General features: G+C 40.4%; 1 protein-coding gene across 3 annotated transcripts in view; it reads left to right on the forward strand.

Annotated features, from left to right (window-relative positions):
- SMU1 (SMU1 DNA replication regulator and spliceosomal factor) overlaps positions 1-16,438 on the forward strand; it is a 35,548-nt gene extending 19,110 nt beyond the window's left edge. For 2 of the 3 annotated variants that reach the window (XM_032139700.2, XM_058431182.1), the window contains exons 7-12: positions 232-348; positions 990-1,117; positions 1,716-1,842; positions 4,662-4,829; positions 9,392-9,544; positions 10,261-16,436. In XM_032139700.2, the coding sequence (XP_031995591.1) occupies positions 232-348; positions 990-1,117; positions 1,716-1,842; positions 4,662-4,829; positions 9,392-9,544; positions 10,261-10,359 (792 nt within the window). In that variant the 3' untranslated portion in view covers positions 10,360-16,436. Of the gene's footprint in view, positions 1-231; positions 349-989; positions 1,118-1,715; positions 1,843-4,661; positions 4,830-9,391; positions 9,545-10,260 lie in introns of all 3 variants that reach the window. The other variant, XM_058431183.1, reaches the window with a different exon arrangement.
- Positions 16,439-17,451: the final 1,013 nt, after the last annotated feature.

Raw genomic sequence — 17,451 nt, forward strand, 5'->3', positions numbered from 1 at the left:
AGTAGTATGTGGGTATTTTTTATAATACTAATTTGAATTGTATAAAATTATTTATCCCCAGCAATATCACTAGGAACTAGTTACTAGGAACATGTATGCACGGCACTTCTGTTTACTTTGGGGGTTTAGAGTAGGTACAATCCATTGCCCTGGTTTTTGTGAGTTTGTAGAGAACTGGGGTCTTTCTTGGCTTTGTGTTATTTTGATAACTGCTAACCATTGTTTCTCTAGGATCTTAAGTACCAGGCCCAGGATAACTTTATGATGATGGATGATGCTGTCCTCTGCATGTGTTTCAGCAGAGATACAGAAATGTTAGCAACTGGGGCCCAAGATGGAAAAATCAAGGTATGGATTAGTGCCACAGCCTCTCATGTGTAGACATTTTGAATGTTCTGCTATGGGGTAGTGTCCTACATATGATATTCAGCATAATAATAGCTACTGATTATTGAGCATCAGCTTTATGCTAATCACTTTACTTTTTCTTATGTAATCTTAATAACTCTGCCTGGGTGATCCAATAACATGTTTAAGGTCACATACTTGGTAAGTGATAGATCTGGGACTTTAGTTCATATCTGCTTATGCCCTTTCTATTGTACCACCCTGGCTTGCTGTATAAAAATCAAAATAACTGACTTTTTTTTTTTTAGGGGATGGTCTAATAGCCAATTTGCTGTGGTTTGTATTTAATGCTAGAAATACATCCTGGGCTACAGAAATTGCAGAAATGGTCTCTGCTAAATGAACTTAGAGTGTATATTTTTGTTTTAATAATTTACAAGGAAAGAGTTTTAAGTTTCAAAGGATTCAGTTACCATTGTACTACATGAACCAGACACATCACATTCAGCTATTAGCATGCATTTTTAATGCTGTTTCAGTACATTAGTGAGCATTGCATCTTGCCTGGCTCTGTGGGCTATTAATAGTAGGACACTTTACAAGTTTTTTTTAATTCTTTTTTTTTTTTTTCCCAAATAAAGGTGTGGAAGATTCAGAGTGGACAATGTTTAAGGAGATTTGAGAGGGCACACAGTAAGGGTGTCACCTGTCTAAGCTTTTCTAAGGATAGCAGTCAGATCCTTAGTGCTTCTTTTGACCAGACAATTAGGTAAGTAAAAATCCCAAAAACTGCTCTCACTTGAGTTTGAAATAATGAGGCCATGGAGGGAGGTACTAGTGATTCCTTATGCTTTTACCATGATTCTTTTACCATGATGGTGTGATATGGAGAGGGAAGGTATGTGAGACTTTATGTCCCCAAAGTACAGCTGACACTTGTCGTTTTGTCATTTGAGTCTTTACCCAGAAGAGAGATTTGAAAGGGGGTAGCACTGATTCATGTTTCTCAGAATATGGTCTTATGGACCTACCTGCATCATAATCACTTTAGAGGGTCTGCTGTCCTCTAAAGGACCCAGCTGAGACCCACTGACCTCAGTCTCCTGTTAACCTGTTTTTTAGAGGTCTATCCCTGAACAGAAGCTTGTGGTATTACTGGCATATTTTCTTCCAGCCTCTTTCTTTGCAAAGCTTTTGTTTAATTGTTTGATATAGTGAAAATTACACCATATACACAATCACATAGCCCTCTTCACTTAATATTATAGCATGAGCTTCTGTAATTTATCTAAAATGCATGCAATCATTGATCACAACCATAAGATATTAAATATTTATTGTTCTTTTCATTTACTTTCATTTGGTAGAATTCATGGTTTAAAATCTGGGAAAACCCTGAAGGAATTTCGTGGCCATTCCTCCTTTGTTAACGAAGCAACATTTACACAAGATGGACATTACATTATTAGTGCATCCTCTGATGGCACTGTAAAGGTTAAGTATTTGCTATCGGTTTATTTTGGGATGTCTACCCCATCTTTGTCCTTTGAAGAGTTTTCAGTGGTGATAATGGGAATGATTGTGCTGTAGTAAACCTCTTTACTGGCTATTTTAGCCATAATTGAGGTGAGTCTGAGACAACAACAGTATTCTGTGGGTAATTCCCATTGGCCTTGGGACCCAAATCTCAAACCTTTTCAATCCAAACAAACTTTATCATGTGTAGGAAAAGAGGAAGGGTGAAGAGTCCCAAACTTAAGCCATCCCTCATTCACAGATACATATGGTGGTTAAATCTGTTTTGCCATAGGTATGGTCCACCTGCTAACAGTCAAATTCACGAAAGGCTCAGTGGCCTAATAAATAGATCTCTTTTTTGTTGCACAGCCTCACTGCACTCCTGGTCCCCAAATTTAGGGCCTTCCTAGTAGCATTTATAGAGGAATAGGAGAGGTGTTGAGTAAAACTAAGCCTTCTCCTAGATAGTTATTTAATAAGTAATTTGCTGAAAGTAATGGATCTTCAGTACCTTTAAAGATTTAGTTATTTGAAGAGAGGGTCTCATTTCCTAGAAAATATACGAGAAACCCAAATAGAAAATTATTAGAGATCTTTGAGACACTCTATCTACATTCTGGACCTAATCTTTTTGAATTGCCTTATGTGAGTGAGTACTTTGTGGCAGAAGATCTAGACATTTTAATAAAACATTTTAACACAAATATTTAGACATTTTAGATACATATTTAAGTATCTAAAATTCAGACAGCGAGGTGTGGTGGCGTATACCTGTATTCCTAGCTACTTGGGAGGCTGAGATGAAAGGATCACTTGAACCCAGGAGTTTGAGGCTGCATTGAGCAATTTTCTCACCACTGTACTTCACCCTGGGCAACAGAGCAAGAACCTGTCTCAGTCAATCAATAAATGTATGTATGTATGTCAGACCACCGTCTGAAATTGCTGTTCATGATTGGAAATCGAACCAGAAACCTGAAGGCAGGAGATGTGTGCTCCCTTGGGATGTATGGGGAAATCACACAGAGCTGTTAGTACTTCAGTCATGGGATTTGCTCTCATGCTATGCATATGTGCCTCACAACTTGTAAATGCCACTGGGAGATGGCTTATCTAAGCTTCTTTATTTTGTGGTCTTTCCCCCTTAGTTCTGCAGCGAGTGGGGCAAAGCATGTCACTGACCTTTTGAATGGAAAACACTGGAAGCCTTAGTGTTCTTAATTCCTGAAATGTTCATTTTTTCTTCTAAGCAACTGGGCTTCAGAGGAGATTAGGGTAGGCGATAACAGTGTTGACCCCAGGGCAACTGTTTTCTCCTGTTTGTGGGTATTTCTTCAACATCTGCTTTGTGCCAAGCGCCGTGGAAGGCACAGAGGAAACACAGCAGAGTCCATGGCTTAGAGACTTTGTACCTGATGAATTGAGTGGTATCAGGACAATGCTATTTAATGTTTGATCCATCCCTTCTCTAAACACATCTCAGATTTCTGTGCTACCTGATTTAACCCTTTCAGTTCATAGAGCCCAGAAGGACAAGGTGAAAAGATAGACTGGGAAAAGTAATACAAGTGGCCAAGAGTAGCTTCCACTTCAAAGTTCCTCATGTGTGTGTGCTAACATTGTGACTTCCGTTCAGTCATTGTCAGTATAAACCGTACACTGGAATCATTTGTAGCTTTTTAAAAAATGCCTATGCCTCACCCTAGACCTGCCACATCAAAATCTCAGGATAGAGTCTCAAGCTAAAAAACCTCTATTTGAGCCAGGCTTAGTGGCACCTGCCTGTAGTCCCGTACTCAGGAAGCTGAAGTGAGCTTGAACTCAGGAGTTTAATGCCAGCGGGGGCAACAGGGCAAAATAGCGAAATCTCCCCTCTTTAAAAAAAAAAAAGATTTTTTTTGTTTCGTTTTGTTTTTGTTTTTATATTTGTTTTTGTTTTGTTTGTTTGTATTTTATTTTAATTATTTTAAATAGAGACAAGATCCCACTATATTGCCCAGGCTGGTCTTGAACTCCTGGCCTCAAGTGATCCACCCGCCTTGGCTTCCCAAAGTGCTGAAATTACAGGCGTGAGCCACCATGCCCGACCCCCTGTTTGGTTTTGATATCCAGACAAGGGTAGTTTTCTGGTTGTTTATGACAGTAGCATTGTTGACCAACAATTAATTTTAAAGAGAGAGAGCTCTATTGGCTAAGGAAAAATGTATGAGAAAAGATCATAGATTTTTTAAAGATTTTAAGTTTTAGTTTGTGACTTTTGTTTTGCCAATTAGTCAACAAATACATGATGAATGCTTACTCTATACAGTTGGTCCTCTGTATCTGGAACATGGATTCAATCAATCACAAATTGAAAATATTTGGGGGAAAAAAGAATTCCACAAAGTTCTAAAAAGCAAAACTTAAATCTGCCCCATGCCAAGTACTACATTTGAATCCATACAAAGGAAGTGGTGTGTGGGCATTTTATTAGGTATTATAAGTAATCTAGAGATGATTTAAAGCATACAGGAGGATGTGCATAAGTTATATGCAAATACATCATTTTATTTATGGGACTTGAGTATCCTTGGATTTTGGTATCTAAAGGAGATCCTGGAACCAAGTCCTCACAGATACCGAGGGAAAACTGTATATGGCAGTGCTGGATATTTGATTGGACCTAAAATCAAGTAAGAAACTTTTTTCCCGAGTCATTTCTACTGTTTTTTAGTGAACTGTTAATGTTTTAAACCCTAAAACTTTAGAAATTTTTATACCCAAAAAGGTTTATAACTTAAATTTCTGTGTGGTAGATCTGGAATATGAAGACCACAGAATGTTCAAATACCTTTAAATCCCTGGGCAGCACCGCGGGGACAGATATTACTGTCAACAGTGTGATTCTACTTCCTAAAAACCCTGAGCACTTTGTGGTGTGCAACAGATCAAACACGGTGGTCATCATGAACATGCAGGGGCAGGTGAGTGTTCAGAACGTACCCTTGCACAGGACCTGTGGGCCATTCCCAAATCAGCACTTCCTGGTCCAGGCCCACCCTCCCAATAACCAAATTTGGGTTCATTTCTCTGTAAACCGTACAAGCTGTATTTGTTTTTCAGATTTATTTATAGCTCTGTAGAACATCTCTTTGGTATTTCAAAAGTGATCTCCTTTCCCCTGGGTGTCTGTCTATTAAGCACTTTCATCCTTTGGATAAATGAAGCTCCTATCTGTCTTTAAGCCTCCTTCAGAACCTCACTGAAGAGTTTAAGATAACAATGTTTGTCTGAGTTAGGGGGATACAGTGTAGTATGGATTACCAACTCAGGACATCTCCTAGCTACCACAATCTAAAGTGGAACACTAATAGGAGAAAGGCAGCAGTGTCCTCAGTGTATTTTTAATCAGAAAACGTGCAAGGTTCTCAAGGAGTCTCACTTTTGTGGACTGTGTAGTAGCACTGGGGGCGTCAGAAGCATCAAGTTTGAGGACTGAAGCCCTAGGTATGTATGGTAGTGCTGTTGGATTATTGGCCTGGACACTTGGGGATCTTGCTGACCATAGAGAAGACCCAGGGGCTGGTATGTAGTACTCTCTTTCCATTCTTTGAGTTCTATAACTGATGGAGTAGTAGTTCAGGATCCATAGCTGAGATGGCTGGTCTGCAGTATCTTTTGGGCCACTGCATAATAGCTACAGCTGCCCAGTACATCTCCTGAGCACACTTCATAGTTCTGTGCTTGACTTTTTAAAATACTTTATTTTGAAAAAATAATTTTAGATTCACATAGAAATTGCAAAAATAGTACAGAAGAGTTCCTATGTTTCGCTCGCTCACATTCTTCCAATGATAACATCTTATATAATGATAATACAATGATCAGAACTAGGAAATTGACATTGGTACAGTTATTAACTCTATTACAGATCTTATTTAGGTTTAACCAGTTTTTATGTGCATTCTTTTTATTTATTTATTTTTAAGCAGGGATATAATCGTTCTGTAAAGTTTCGTTACATGTATAGAGTCATGTAACCACCATTACAATCGGGATACAGAACTGTTTTTTTTTTTTTTTCTTTTTTTTTTGAGATGGAGTTTTGCTCTTGTTGCCCAGGCTGGAGTGCAATGGCATGATCTTGGCTCACTGTAACCTCCACCTCCCGGGTTCAAGTGATTCTCCTGCCTCAGCCTCCCGAGTAGCTGGGATTTCTAGTAGAGACGGGGTCACTCCATGTTGGTCAGGCTGGTCTCAAACTCCTGACCTCAGGTGATCCACCTGCCTCGGCCTCCGAAAGTGCTGGGATTACAGGCGTGAGCCACTGCGCCTGGCCAGGATACAGAACTGTTTTATTCCCAAAGAAACTCTCATGCTACATCTTTATAGTCACATCTTCCCCGTAACCCTAGCCCCTGGCAACTACTGATCAGTTTTCCATTGTCATAATTTGTTGTTTTTTAAAAAATAGACTTTTAAGAGCAGTTTTAGGTTCACAGCAAAATTGAGCAGAAAATACGGAAGGTTCCCATATTTCCTCTGTCCCTCCCACGGGCACACCCTTCCCCACTATCAGTATCTCGTGCCAGAGTGGTACGTTTGTTACAACTGATGAACCTGTATTTCGTACATCATTAACACACAAAGGCCATAGTTTACGTTAGGATTCACTCTTGGTGTTGCATGTTCTGTAGGTTTGGACAAATGTATAATGGCAGGTGTCTACCATTAGAGAATTGTGCAGAGTAGTTTCACTTCCCAGAAATTCTCTGTGCCCTTTCTATTCTTCCTCCATCCCCACTAACTTCTGGCAACCACTGATCTTTTTCTGTCTCCATAGTTCTGCCTTTTCTAGAAAGTCATGTAGTTGGAAACATAAAGTATGTAACTTTTTCATTTTGACTTCTTAATAAGATGCATTTTTCTCCTTGTTTTTTCATGGTTTGATAGTTTATTTTTTATTTTTTTTTTTGAGATGGAGTCTCCCCTTCTCCCCCAGGCTGGAGTGCAGTGGCGCGACCTCAGCTCACTGCAACCTCCGGCCCCTGGGTTCAAGTGATTCTCCTGCCTCAGCCTCCCGAGTAGCTGGGATTACAGGCGCCTGCCACTGCGCCCTGCTAATTTTTGTATTTTTAGTAGAGATGGGGTTTCACCATCTTGGCCAGGCTGGTCTTGAACTCCTGACCTCGTGATTCACTCGCCTCAGCTTCCCAAAGTGCTGGGATTACAGACGTGAGCCACCACACCCGGCTTTTTTTTTTTTTAAGTGCTGAATAACATTTATTTATCCAGCCATCTACCGAAGGACATCTTGGTTGCTTCCAAGTTTTGGCAATTAATGAGTAAAGCTGCTATAAACATCCATGTGCACATTTTTGTGTGAATATGTTTTCTGTTTCTTTGGGTAAATGCTAAGTAGTGTGATTACTAGATTGTATGGTAAAGTATGTTTAGTTGTAAGCAACTATCAAACTGTTCCAAAATGGATGTATCATTTTGTATTCTCACCCTTGGTGAATGAGAGTTCCTGTTACTCCACATCCTCACCAGCATTGAGTGTGGTCAGTGTTCTGGGTGTTGGCCATTCTAATAATAGGTGTGTAGTGGTATCTCATTTTAATTTGCATTTCCCTAATGAAATGTGGAAATCTTTTCATATGCTCATTTGTCATCTCTATACAGGTGTCTGTTTCAGGTATTTGACTCATTTTTCAATTGGGTTGTTTTCTTACTATTGAGTTTTAAGAGTTATTTGTATACTTTAGATAATAGTTCTTTATCAAATCTAGTTTTTACAGATATTTTCTCCCAGTCCATGGCTTGTCTTTTCATTTTCTTTTTTGTTTTTGAGGCAGGGTCTTGCTTCATTGCCCAGGCTGGAGTGCAGTGGCATGATCATAGCTCACTGCATCCTTGAGCTTCTGGGCTCAAGAAATCTTCCAGCCTCAGTCTTCTAAGTGGCTGGGACTACAGGCACGTGCCACTCTGCCCAACTTTTTTTTTTTTTTTTTTGTGGAAATGGGGTCTTGCCATGTTGCTGAGGCTAGTCTCAAACTCCTGGCCTCAAGTAATCCTCCCACCTTAGCCTCCCAAAGTGCTGGGATTACAGGCATGAGCCACTGCATCTGGCCCCATTTTCTTGACAGTGGCTTTTACAGAGTAGAAAATTTTAATTTTAATGAAGTCTAGCTTGTTAGTTATTTCATGGATCATCATGTCTTTGGAGTTGTAACTAAAAAGTCATCAAACTCAAGATCATCTAGATTTTCTTTTTTGTTATCCTCTAAGAGTTTTATATACAGTTTTGAGTTTTACATTTAGGTCTGTGATCCATTTTGAGTTAATTTTTGTGAAGACTGTAAGGTTTTTATTTTACTGTGTCTAGATTCATTTTCTTGCATATAAGTGTCCAATTATGGCATCTCTTGTTGAAAACACTGTCTTTTCTCTATTATATTGCTTTTGCTACTTTGTCAAAAATCAGTTGAATGTATTTCTGGGCTTTGTATTCTGTTCCATTGATCTGTTTGTTCTTTTGCCAATACCACACTGTCTTCATTACTGTAGATTTGTGGTAAATCTTGAAGTTGGGTATTGTGAGCCCTCCAACTTTGTCCTTCTCTTTCAACATTGAGTTCGCTGTTCTGGGTCTTTTGCCTCTTTGTGTAAGCTTTAGAATTGGGTTGTCAATATCCACAAAATAATTTGCTGGGATTTTGATTGGGATTGTATGAAATCTGTAGATTAAGTTGGGAAGAACTGATGTCTTTACCATATTGAGTCTTCCTATTCATGAACATAGAATATCTCTCTGTGTAGTTCTTTGATATCCTTCATCAGAATTTTGTAATTTTCCTCATTTAAATATTGTATGTATTTTGTTAGATTTATACCTAAGTATTTTCACTGTGGGGCTGCTAATGTAAATGGTATCATGTTTTAAATTTCAAGTTAATCCCAAGCCCTAACCCTTAGCAACCACTGATCTGTTTTCCATTATTATAATTTTGTCATTTTGAAAATGGTATAGAAATGGAAGCATATAGTATGTAAACTTTTCACCTTTTCAGATTGGTTTCTCTCAGCTTGGTTTATGATGATTTTAATGTTGTATCAATAGAGCAAGCAAAGTCTTAGAGACTGAGTGTCATCCTGCATGGGGAAAGCTTCTCATTCTGTTAGAGGAAACTGGGGAGCAGACATCCAGAAAGCTTTGAGAACTACTGGTATATTGATTTAGAAAATTGTTTTTTGTATGGCAATGAAATTTGCTTAAGGGTAATATGTCTCTTTAGGGCATGATTGGTGATGTGGGATGTATGAATTCTAAATTTTTGTCTGCCACTTAGTTTAGATTACTTATCTATTGAATATTTCCCAGGCAAGGGGAGTTAGCACATGATGAGCAGGACTGGAGATCTAATTACAAATGATAGTAAACCAAAGTGCAAAATAACAACGTAAAAATGTCAGTTTAAAATGCTGCACATGGTTGAGCTGCTACTAATCCTGATGTTTTGTCTTGGGGTGTGGTGTGATCTAGATTGTCAGAAGCTTCAGTTCTGGTAAAAGAGAAGGTGGGGACTTTGTTTGCTGTGCCCTCTCTCCCCGTGGTGAATGGATCTACTGTGTAGGGGAGGACTTTGTGCTCTACTGTTTCAGTACAGTCACTGGCAAACTGGAGAGAACTTTGACAGTGAGTATTACTTACTAAGTTCATCTAAAGAAATATGGTAAGACTTGTGTCTTTCTGAACTCTAAAGTATGTGCCTTTTCCAGAGCTATAAATGTGACCCTCAGCATAAAAAATGTTGTTTTAAAACATTTAGCTCCATGTCAAATTCAAGAAGTAAAATTAATGTCAGCTGTTGTGATGATCCCCAGATCTCAGTGGCTTAACACTATATAAGTTTATTTATTTTTATTTTATTTTATTTTATTTTGAGAGGGAGTCTCACTCTGTCACCTGGGCTGGAGTGCAGTGGTGTGATCTTGGCTCACTACAACTTCTGCCTCCGGGTTCAAGTGATTCTCCTGCCTCAGCCTCCCAAGTAACTGGGACTACAGGCACATGCCACCACTCCTGGCTAATTTTTTGTATCTTTAGTGGAGACGGGGTTTCACCATGTTGGCCAGGCTGGTCTTGAACTCCTGACCTCAAGTGATCCACCCACCTCTGCCCTCAAAGTACTGGAATTACAGACATGAGCCACTGCACCCAGCCTAAACTTTATTTCTTATTATGTCACAATGTGATGTGAGTTGGAAAACCCTCCTCCATCTTTCTCCTGTGCCATTTGGAATATGTGGCCTCCCAAGATCTCTTTTTCCCTTCCACCCACCTCTGGAAGCCTCATCAGAGTGATGTATTGCAGATCTGTTCACCCTAACCCTGTGCTTTACGTGTTCCAGGTGCACGAGAAGGATGTGATTGGTATTGCACATCACCCTCATCAGAACCTGATTGCTACCTACAGTGAAGATGGACTCCTAAAGCTCTGGAAACCATAATTCAACTTTTCTTTTTAAATCAGCTTGAAAGCACATACTTAAATGAAGGCATATTCATGTAATGTGCTTTTTTTTTTTTTTTTTTGCCAGCTTTTCTAAGCAAATAGATTGTCTGAATTAGTCACAAGAATAATTTTGTGAAAATTCATGTTTAAGTAGCAACTACTCTTCCTTTTTTTATATATTTTTAAGGTATTAGTTTATCTTCTTCTAACTGGTGCAGTCACTTAATGTTTTCATTAATCTTCTACCTGGAGAGTGAAATACTGATATTTCTAGAAAAAAATTCCACTCCTTTGATTATTTGAAATGCCGATGAAAATGTCCCTCCCATAGTAAAACTTGTAAATAAGGAACTATATCATATTCAGTAGCTGTGTTCTGTTCCATCTTTTTTTTTTTTTTTTGAGATGGAGTTTTGCTTTTTGCCCAGGCTGGAGTGCAGCGGCACGATCTTGGTTCACTGCAACCTCTGCCTCCCAGGTTCAAGCGATTCTCCTGCGTCGGCCTCCCTAGTAGCTGGGACTACAGGTGTGCGACACCATGGCTGGCTAATTTTTTTGTATTTTTAGTAGAGATGGGGTTTCACCATGTTGGCCAGGCTGGTCTCAAACTCCTGACCTCAAATGATCCACCCGCCTTGGCCTCCCAAAGTGCTGGGATCACAGGCGTGAGTCACCGTGCCTGGCCCATCTTTTTTTTTTTTTTTTTTTTTTAAAGATGTTAATAAACTTTATACCTTTCTGGAGACTTTGTTCTAAAATGTAAATAAATGCTCATCTAGTTAACATATTTACTTAGAATGTGGGAGGAGGAGTGACACTATTATCCCTGAATCTCAAGTACAGCAGAAGTGAATTCCTGGGATAGTAGGATAGACTAACATGTAAAAAGGTGTAAAAAGGCCAGGTGATGCATAGGTTCTCATTTCACCGCCCTCAGCCTGCCTCTCCTTCTGAGCTGTGTCTTCTCACATGTTCAGTCAACTCCAAGGAATATTGTGTCCATCTTCTGGATAGAACTGGTTGCAGGATCCATTACAAGAATTCAGAGTTTTGGCATCTCCCCTTTGTATGTTGTAGGAGAAGGTTTGGCGTTGAAAATGTGCTGTTGTTGCAAAGAAAAATTAGCAAAGGACTTGAGATTTAGAAAAGTCTCCTTTGTAATGTGAATCATTACCAGTTATCTAAAGAAAAACATGTAAAAGCCAACAAAACCCTTGAAAATATTTTGCACATGGATGTCTGTTTCATGTTTCAACTGAAGATGTATAGAGCACCTCTGATGATGAGGAAGATACCATGCTAGGCACTACTTTGAAGAACGTGAGTTCTTATTTCCACAGGCCTTTTGTGCCCCCTTTTAAATGTTAGCATTTATTAGGTACAAACTAGTGGGGAAGGTTTTTTAAAAAGTTTTGTAGTCTTGTAATTTACCTTTTTAAAAAATTTATTTTATTTTTTTGAGATGGAGTCTTTCTCTGTTGCCCAGGCTGGAGTGCAGTGGTGCCATCTCAGCTCATTGCAGCCTCCACTTCCCAGGTTCAAGTGATTCTCCTGCCTTAGTCTCCCAAGTAGCTGGGACTACAGGCGCATGCCACCATGCCTGGCTAATTTTTGTATTTTTAGTAGAGGGGGGTTTTGCCATGTTGGCCAGGCTGGTCTTGAACTCCTGACCTCAGGTGATCCGCCTGCCTTGGCCTCCCAAAGTGCTGGGATTACAGGCATGAGCCACCGCGCCTAGCCTTGTAATTTACCTTTGATTGTGACCTGAAATGCAATATGATCCTATATGTGGCACGTAGTAATGTTCAGTGTTTGCTGAATTATTTCTGGGCAGCACTAAAAAATCCCTCTTTCCCAATCATATTCTATAACACATTTCCCATTTGCCATAAAACCTGCAGCTTTTTGGCCCAGGTAATGACATTTGCTGCCATTTTGATGATTTAAAAATGGTCGTGGGAGTTGAACATAGTCATGAATTCAGGATTCCTGAGCATGTAGACAGCCATCCCAGTGGAAAGACACGTTCACTTAAGTTAGCAAGAGGAAACAGTTATGCTAAAAAATTTTTAGAAAAATCTTTGAGAATTTTTTATTTCGTCTTGACCTCGTGAAGCTGGTAGTTATGATATGCATAGTTTGCACTACCATTTATGAAGATGGAGAGTCTAGTCAGCACGTGTTGGTTTATTCTAGGAATTTTTATGAACACTACTGTTGCTGGCACCAAGTGCTGAATACGGTTAAAAAAAGACTCGTTTCTGCCTAAACATAGGGAAGAAGAGCAAATTAAAAGGAGTAATTAAAACTGATAAAAGCTCAAGTTACCTTTCTGATGATGAGAGGTGGGGCACTTAACGCGAAAGGGTTGGGAAAGGCTTTCTGGAGGGACTGGGGGGCGGTCTAAGCACAGGGAACCTTTCCGGGGACTGCAGTGTGGCATAGCGGCAAGGTATGTGCTGGGCAAATGATAGGTGTCTTGGGATACCAGGCAAAGAGAGCTGGATTAGGAGCCGTTAAGTATATATTTTTCTTCTTTTTAAATAATGCACTGGGTGAACATGTAAACGCTAAATTGAAAATCTGCCTTTCCCAGGTAACCCTTGTTAATCTTTGTACAACTTCATTTCGTACAAACCTGAAAAACAGTGATTTTGTCTTTAAATGGGCACACGCTCCTTACACCTCGGCGCCTAGCCTTTCTGAAGCCCCACGCGGTCGTCCTTCCAGCACTGAAGGCTGGGACAGCCCAGCTTCCCTCCAGCGCACGCGCAGGGCCGACGGCCGGATCTGGGGCGCCGCTGCTCCGGGTGGGCGCAGGTAGGAGTACCATCTTGGGTCCAGGGCCGGTAGAGCCCCTTACCGGGGGTTAGGGAGACTGCACACCCGCCAGAGCCAACTGTCAGGGCCTGCAGACGTCGGGTGACGCCACTGTTACAAAATTGGCGGTCACATCGTGTTAAGGGCCGGTGGCAGCGGCTGTGCAAACGGGAGTCGGCTGCCGGTAATCAGCGCGCACTTCCTTCTGAATTGAGCGTGTGCAGTTGGTTCCTAGGGAAGTGCTCTGCTGCAGCCACCAGATTTAACGGATGCTGCTCTCTAGCACTTAACATAGAAGCTAAACTACCTGGCGTTAAAATTAATTCCAAGAGCATAAGGACATTTGTCCTATCCCCCACTGAGCTGTTGAATTAATGACTAGAAAACATTGCGCGGAGGTATTTCGGGGTAATATGGCTTATTTTTTAAACAGCAAATGGCATAAATCTCACGTACAATTCAGTATCTTCACCAGTTGTTTTTTTCCAGCATGTATTACTACCACTAACAGCCTCTGTTGAGCCCTTCATTGCTATGTAAGCAGCCATATTTAATTCTCAGAACAATGTCATGAGGGTGCGCAAATACACATGAAGAAACAGGTTTCCGGACGTGAGGCACCTAACTCAGTCCAACTTGCACGAAGCTTGCGATGAAAACCAGATGTGACTCCAAAGCTAGGTTTCTTTTCTCCCTTGCCTCACTCTCAATATTGCTGTCAGTTTCTCCTCAATCTTTAGGTTTGGGCAGGGGCAAAGAATACATGGATTGTTCCTCCACATGCTGCAAACACATTCACCTAAGCAGAGTACAGGTAGTGAGATGAGTAGAGAGAACTGAATTACAGGATTCTGGATGTCAGTCTTTGCTGTCACTTCTTTTGGCTTGTGCTAGAACAGTGGTTCTTAAAGTGTCACCTGATAGACACATTCTAAGGTCCTATCCCAGACCTACAGAATCAAAAATTGGTGGTGGGGCCCAGCAAGCATGCTCAAATTTGAGAGCAGGTAGACTACAGGGTAGTTTCCGCATATACAAAAGGTGTTTTAATTCTTGCTGTCAGTCTCAGAAGGTTCATGCTGAGATAACCAAATTTAAATGATAAAGGTGCAAGACTGACTCTTAAAATCACATTTTTTCAAATTGCCATAGCTTGGTAGTGTTCTCATTCACTGTGCTTTTACAGCTTCATTTTCCACTATTTTAAGAGAAGAAATTGCTATGAAGTGTATGTCCAAGTTAGGAAGTTCCCTGGTCAGGTTGTTTAAAACTTGCAATAGGCCGGGCGCGGTGGCTCAAGCCTGTAATCCCAGCACTTTGGGAGGCCGAGGTGGGCGGATCACGAGGTCAGGAGTTCAAGACCAGCCTGGCCAACATGGTGACACCCTGTTTCTATACGAAAGATACAAAATTAGCCGGGCATGGTGGCACACGCCTGTAGTCCCAGCTACCTAGGAGGCTGAGGCAGGAGAATAGCTGGAACCTGGGAGGCAGAGGTTGCAGTGAGCTGAGACTGTGCCACCACTCCAGCCTGGGTGACAGAGCGAGACTTGGTCTCAAAAAAAACAAAAACAAAAACAAACCAAACTTGCTTGCAATAGCAAGGCTGCCCATTATTTAACCTTCCATGGCAATTTTAACAGTGGTATTCTGTTCCAAGTGGTTAATATTAAATCCATGTGTCAGTGTTGGTGGCTTTCAACCTTGGCTGCACATAATCATTTTGATGCTTAGGCTACACCCAGCCGAGTTATACAGAGTCCCTGGAGGGTGGGACCTAATCAGTGTTTTAATGTTTCCCGGGTAATTCCAATGGTAGCCAAAGTTAAGAACCAGTACCATATGTACAAAAAAGTTGAGAAGATAATTTCACGTACAGAAAATTTGCCACTGTTCCAAGAGCACTCTCAAGGGACATAATTGGCCTCTACTCCTATTCCCTATAAGTATGAATGGGCAGGAGAAGCATCACAGAGAAAGCAGTTAGTGCTGGAACTTCTATTTTTGTGGATGATGACCTTGGTTAATGTTTTAAGGGGCTTTGTTTTTTCATAGGCTCTCCCTCATTACATTGTTCTGAGAATTAAATCTGGCTGCTTACATAGTAACGAAGGGCTCAACAGAGGCTGTTAGTGGTAGTAATAATACAAGCTAAAAAAAACTACAGACAAACCTATCAGTTTCTGCCTCTTCAGGATGTAACTATTAGGTTAGTGCAAAAGTAATTGCGGTTTTTGCCATTAAAAGTAATGGCACATTACTTTTGCACCAACCGACCTAATATGACTTTTAGTGTTAATTGTAAAACATATAACAAATTTTCCTAAACAATTGTGCAATTCAGTGGCATTATTTACGATGTTATGCAACCACTATTGTATTTCCAAAATGTCATCACCCTAAACATAAGCCCTGTAACACTGTCAATTAACTTCTCCTTCCCTTCCCCTCAGCCTTTGGTACTGTTTCTGCCTCAATGCATTTGCCTAGTTTAGTTCATGTAAGTGAAATTATACAATATTTGTCCTTTTTTGTCTGACTTATTTCATTTAGCATGTTTTAAAGGTTCATCCATGTATCAAACAGTAAAGTGCTTCATATTTGGGGGAAGTATAAAAAGTATTCCTTTTAATGGCTGTGTATTTCACAGTATATGTACACATGTATATTTAGAGATTTTTATGTACACATTAACCATTTGTTGGTGGACACTCAGGTTTCCATTTTGGACTGTTGAGAATGCGCAGTAAACACTGACCATACAAGTATGAGTTTTTTTTTTTTGAGACAAGAGTCTCGCTCTTGTCAACCAGGCTGGAGTAAAATGATACAATCTTGGCTCACTGCAACCTCCACCTCCTGGGTTCAAGCGATTCTCCTGCGTTAGCCTCCCAAGTAGCTGGGATTACAGGTGCCCACCACCACGCCCGGCTAATTTTTGTCTTTTTAGTGGAGACGGTGTTTCACCATGTTGGCCAGGCTGGTCTTCAACTCCTGACCTTAGGTATCTGCCCACCTAGGCTGCCCAAAGTGCTGAGATTAGAGGTATGAGCCACCGCGCCCGGCCTTCTTTCCTGTTTCTAATTCCTTTTGTATAGTCATCCCTCAGTATCCATGGGGGTACTGGTTCCACGACTTTCCATGGATACCAGAATCTGAGGGTACTCAAGTCCCTGATATAAAATGGCATGGTTATTTGCATATAACCTACACATCCTGCATAATTTAGCCATCTAGCTCTAGGTTACTTGTAATACCTAATACAATGTAAATACTATGTAAACAGCTGTTATACTTTTTTGTTTAGGAAGTCTGTACATGGTCAGGAAACAATTTTTCTCAATTGTTTGTTTTTGATCCAAAGTTGACTAAATCCATGGATGTGAAACCCAAAAAGGAGGGCCAGCTCTGGGTCATGTGCTAATTCCATGTTTAGCTTTTTAAGCAGCTGCCAGACTTTTCTACAGCAACTGCAACATTTTACATTACCATCAACAAAGTACAGAGGGTTCCAATTTCTCCATATTCTTATTTTCCATTTTTTGGATTAGAGCTATCCTATTAGGTATGAAGTGGTATCTGGTTTTTATGTGCATTTCCCTTATGACTGACAAACGCTGAAAACCTTGTGTGAGATTTGTAAAAAATTTTAAGTGCCCTATAAACAATGCTTTTTTTTTTTTTTTTTTTTTTGAGATGAAGTCTTGCTGTCACCCAGGCTGGAGTGCAATGGTGCGATCTTGGTTCACTGCAACCTCCGGACCTGGGTTCGAGCAATTCTGCCTCAGCCTCCCGAGTAGCTGGGACTACAGGTGAGTGCTATCACGCCTGGCTAATTTTTGTACTTTTAGTAAAGTACACCACGTTTTCACCAAGTTGGCCAGGCTGGTCTCAAATTCCTGACCTCAGGTGATCTGCCTGCCTTGTCCTCCCAAAGTGCTGGGATCACAGGTGTGAGCCACCGTGCCCGGCCCTAAACAATGCTCTTAAATGCATTAAAATACAGGTTGAGAAATTTTTAGAATTTGTACACAAACCCAGTGAAAATTGAAATCTGTCACAAGCACTTTTTTGAACACTGATCAATTATACTTTCCTGAACATCTGCTTCACATCTCTAACTTTAGGGTAGCTGTGGGTGGCTGGCACAGACTAAAAGGAAGTTGACAAACACTGATGGTTTGGGAACCTTATTTTTTAAACACATAGTTTTTCTCCTTTTGAAACTTGTATTCTTTATGAGAACTTGTTCTCTCATGCTCACTCC

This window comes from Hylobates moloch, unplaced genomic scaffold (assembly GCF_009828535.3).
Source record: "Hylobates moloch isolate HMO894 unplaced genomic scaffold, HMol_V3 SCAFFOLD_19, whole genome shotgun sequence".
In the NCBI taxonomy this organism is placed as follows: Eukaryota; Metazoa; Chordata; class Mammalia; order Primates; family Hylobatidae; genus Hylobates; species Hylobates moloch.